The 4382-nt window shown below is 49.0% G+C and overlaps 1 protein-coding gene across 2 annotated transcripts in view; it reads left to right on the forward strand.

Annotated features, from left to right (window-relative positions):
- LOC108232785 (zinc finger protein GLIS1) overlaps nt 1-4382 on the forward strand; it is a 27644-nt gene that overhangs the window by 18765 nt on the left and 4497 nt on the right. For both annotated transcript variants that reach the window (XM_017410813.3, XM_025004770.2), the window contains 2 exons: nt 1446-1557; nt 3127-3283. In XM_017410813.3, coding sequence (XP_017266302.1) covers nt 1446-1557; nt 3127-3283 — 269 coding nt within the window. The remainder of the gene's footprint in view (nt 1-1445; nt 1558-3126; nt 3284-4382) is intronic.

The raw sequence follows: 4382 nt of genomic DNA on the forward strand, positions 1-4382 counted from the left end.
CAGTCAGGGAGGTCAAGGTACGAAGACATTAGACGTCCAGTCAGGGAGGTCAAGGTACGAAGACATTAGACGTCCAGTCAGGGAGGTCAAGGTACGGAGACGTTAAACGTTCAGCCGCGGGGGGTCAATGTCAAACTGCAGAGCTGGACGCCTCATGGGTCGAGGATGATTCCTATTGATTTCAGGGTCAGGGAGTCAAAGGTGAAGGTCACAGGTGGAAACTCTTGTCTCTGCTCCAGCTTCAGATCGGATTCAACACGTGTTCAACTACGGCGTATCAACCCCATTCAAGATGGCCGCCACAGCAAACTGACTGTAGAAAGCAGAGCGTTGTCCCCAACATGCCGCACCGAATCCTTGGATTAACTGATGTTTGTTAGTAAAATATCTCCTAAAGCACCTCGTCCAGTGGTTTAAAAATTAATCTGTCTACATGAAGTCAGCCTGAAGTATCTGATGAATCTGATGAATCTGATGCTGGAGGATCGATTCATTTGTTCTCCGTTGGGTAAACAAGCTGAACAGAACATCAGCCGGAATATTAAAGACTTCCAGATGAAATTCTCCTTTCTCTGGATCTCGGCTGATAAAAAGTCGATGTTTGGTTTGTTGGCAGCTGAGACAACGGGGCGGATTATCGAGGTCTCTCGCTTTCACCGAGGGGCAAACGGGACTCTTTAGAGTTTATAATTCAGCGTAAACTCCCTTTATCCTGAATCGGATGAAACAAAAGCCGAGTATTACCCAGCCTCTCTGGAAGTCGGAATAGTGAGCCCATTGTTCTGGGTTATCTGGGCCTTGTTTGTTTCTTACGGACCATGAGTGACACTCGGCTGGATTATTGGTTTAAACAGAACAGCGTGTTTCTGTGTTATGACACAGCCAGCGCACTCCGCTGCAGTAAACCCTCTGGGGCGGAATAAGGCTTTGAAATATACACTTCGTAAAGCCTACGTGACTCAGCCGCCGAAGCTCGGATCTTCCTAAACGCGACGTGTTCCCGACCGATGATGCAACCCTGGCCGCTGTGAGCGTCCTCTGTCAAGAAAACGCTTCGTTAACGGGGGGATGATGGAGTCAATTACCTCGCTTTAACCTTGTTGGAATATTTTAGGAATAACAAGATTTCTGGATTTGTTTTTTTTTTTTTTTGGCTGCCCAGAGACGCTCGCCCCAAAACGAGAAACATGTTTTAGATTTGACTCAGAAGAGCGAGGGAATGCACGTCGCCCGCCGGCTTGTGTTGAGAAGCGGAAGAGACGGGGTTGGAGCTCAGAGGACGTGCCGAGGACGACTCTCAGCTACTACCACACCAAACGTTAGCGAAATATCTGCACAAATCATTAAGTCAAAGCCGTTTTTGTTCAGTTGGCTGTGGCGGCCATCTTGAATTGCGTTGGCTCCACGGCGATCCTTCAATGATCGAGTTTCTGTCTGTCCGGCAGGCTCACGCTCACGCCATGTTGGAATCGGAGGCCCTCAGCGACTGTTTGGCGCGGCAGCACCTCCACGGCTCCGCCTGCTCCCACCAGGACACCAGCTTAGACGACTTCGCAGGTACGAGACGGCAGCGTTCCCGACGCCTCTCTGTCGCGTCTCCGAACACCTGGCCCGCCCCCCCCCAAAACATGGCCTCATTCGCTCCTCTTCCTCCCCCTCCCGCCTCATTCCTTCTGCCAGAGCTCATCCTGCCCGTGTTTACCTCGTCCAATTACGGGGCACCGACTGTGGGCAGCTCTGCCCGTCCTTCAGCCCCCCCCCCTCTTCTTCTTCCTCTGAATGGCTGAACTTGGATCAAGAAGCTGTCAGGGATTCTGAGGCTCGGTTGGCGAAGATGAGGCGAGCGCGTCCAGGAGAGCTGTCCATGTCCATTACTTCAGACTACTTGCAGTTTTCCTCCGAGGACTCGGAGGGAAAAGCCTCAAACGGCACGCAGCGAGCCGTGTTTATCCAGGGTGAAACAAGCGTGTCAGTGTTTAATTCTGAAAATCTCCCAGGAGGACTCGCTCCTTATCAGAAACATTCTAATCTAAAATCTGTTCCTGACCGAAGCGAGTGTTTGTTTCTTGGCTTGTGAGGACGTTTGGGCTTATTGTAAACCGTTTCTTATGACATACTGTGAGATTTTTACATAAACAGCACAAAGGGATGTTTGATTCGTGTAGAAAATGTGAATTATTTTAAAAGGAAAGTAGTTAAAGCAGCTAAAAAAAACCTAAATGTAACAGAACATTATTGCATCACGTCTCGCTGCTTTTCTTTTCTTAACGCAGCTCAGTTCTCATTAGAGCCGTTTGAATTTAAACTGTCAGTCGTTAAGAACACGAAACACGACAGAAGAGGCGACGTCGCTCTGACCTCTAATGGTTCACGGCGTCGTTTTTATCGATCTGAATGTAAAAAGATCGACCAGAAGTGGAACTGAAACCCAAACCTTTGTCACATGGGTCACGGATTTCTAAAAAGTACCAAAAAGACGACGTTGTGCACTTTTAAAAAACGCTTTTTTTCTCAGAGAAACGTTTCTGCCGGCCCGTATTTGTTGTCCCCCGTCGCAACGCAAAGATGGGACTTGTGAGCTGCATAAGTTGAAAAATAAGCAACGTACCGACTTCCATGTTGGCGTGTGGATGCATCTAGGCATAAGTAAGGTCGCTGTATATATATATTTGTAAAAAGGCCAACCCATTTACAGTATTTGAAGAAATGTTACTTTTAAGCTAAATCTGAAGTAGAAAGATTGGGGTGGCCGAAGATTAATCCATGGTGGACGCCCTCTGGTTCCGCCGTTGCGCTCGGTGGCGGATAAAATTTCAGGATACGTCCTTCTGCGTCGCCTCAGACAGCCAATCATCACTGCAGTGATGTAAATCTGTTCTCCCTTCAAGTCTTACCAAGCAAAGACGTAACGTAAAACGTCACCTGTGGTGAAAAACCCTCTCTGTTTGGTTTCAGTCGATCCGAAACACGAGAGCACGCCGCCATCAGCCGGTTTCAGAGACTCAGTGGGTTAACGATGAAGGACGCACGTCTGGGAAACGCCTCACAGCCGTTGACCGAGACGTAACGGCGCCGCCCCGCTCTGTCAGGTTGTTCCCGTCAGTAAAACTCGTGTCTGTCTCCCAGGCGTGTACTCCAACAGCGGCGCCAGCCACAGCGGAGGGAACCCCAACTTCCTGCCTCCGCCCGCGGACGCTCGCTCCCGCTATCTGGGCCTGGAGGGAAACTTCGACGCCGACGGTCCGGCCCCATCGCCGCTGAGCCTCGGCAGCCTGAGAGACGGGTGAGTGGCGCAGCAGAACCGGGGTTTGGCCCCCGGCGGGTGAAATTATCAACAAGAAATGTCATTTTAGGATTTCATCGCTGCCTTTTATTGGAGCGTAAAGGAAGCAGAACACTTTAATGATACTTAATGACGTTCCCAGAGGCAGTTTTAAATCTTCAGTTCATTGAAAAAACACAAAAAGAGAAAAAAAAACAACATCAGGTTTCACCACTTACCCCCCGGTGGCTTCTGGCAGCGCTGGATGTTATCGGCTGCCGACCTGAGCTGGATTTCGTTTTGGCAGCTTCTCCTTCTGAGCTTCTGCTGGAGATAAAAATAGTTTGAAGCAACGAACCACACGCTCAGATTTTACTCCTTAGAAGCCTTTTTTCCAGTTTCAGAAAGCGGATCAGACGGGTATTAAACAGCTCTGGTGTTGAGACGTGACGACAAGTTGCCTTTTTTTAAAAAAAAGTAAATGAAACCTAAGACGTTATCACCAAAGATGGAGTTACGGCTCCGCGGTTGAACCGCTTAGGTAGCCGGAGCCTGCAGAACCCTGCGCCGTAAAGCGAGACTAAAACGATGCAGCTGAAGGCCTCCGGGCTTCAGTTTCTGCACGTTCTGGTCCTCAGATGTTCGGCCTCTGAAGGTCTGCAGGACTTTTATTGGCCCAGAGGAACCGAGGGACGTCGTCTGGCCAATTAACGCTCAGGAAGGCCAAGATTACATCGATCTTATTTAATAAATAACACAAAAAAGGAGCTTTTTTACTTGTTTTTTTTCCCAGAGTTTAGGGTTAAATTCCATAAATAAACAGCAGAAATTAAATAAATACATTACCTTCCATCCTTCCATCCATCCATCCATCCATCCATGATCCATCCATCCATGATCCATCCATCCATCCATGATCCATCCGTCCATCCATCCATCCATGATCCATCCGTCCATCCATCCATCCATGATCCATCCGTCCATCCATCCATCCACCCATCCATCCATCCATGATCCATCTGTCCATCCATCCATCCATCCATCCATCCATGATCCATCCGTCCGTCCATCCATCCATCCACCCATCCATGATCCATCCATCCATCCATCCATCCATCCA

Source organism: Kryptolebias marmoratus, linkage group LG20, assembly GCF_001649575.2.
Source record: "Kryptolebias marmoratus isolate JLee-2015 linkage group LG20, ASM164957v2, whole genome shotgun sequence".
In the NCBI taxonomy this organism is placed as follows: domain Eukaryota; kingdom Metazoa; phylum Chordata; class Actinopteri; order Cyprinodontiformes; family Rivulidae; genus Kryptolebias; species Kryptolebias marmoratus.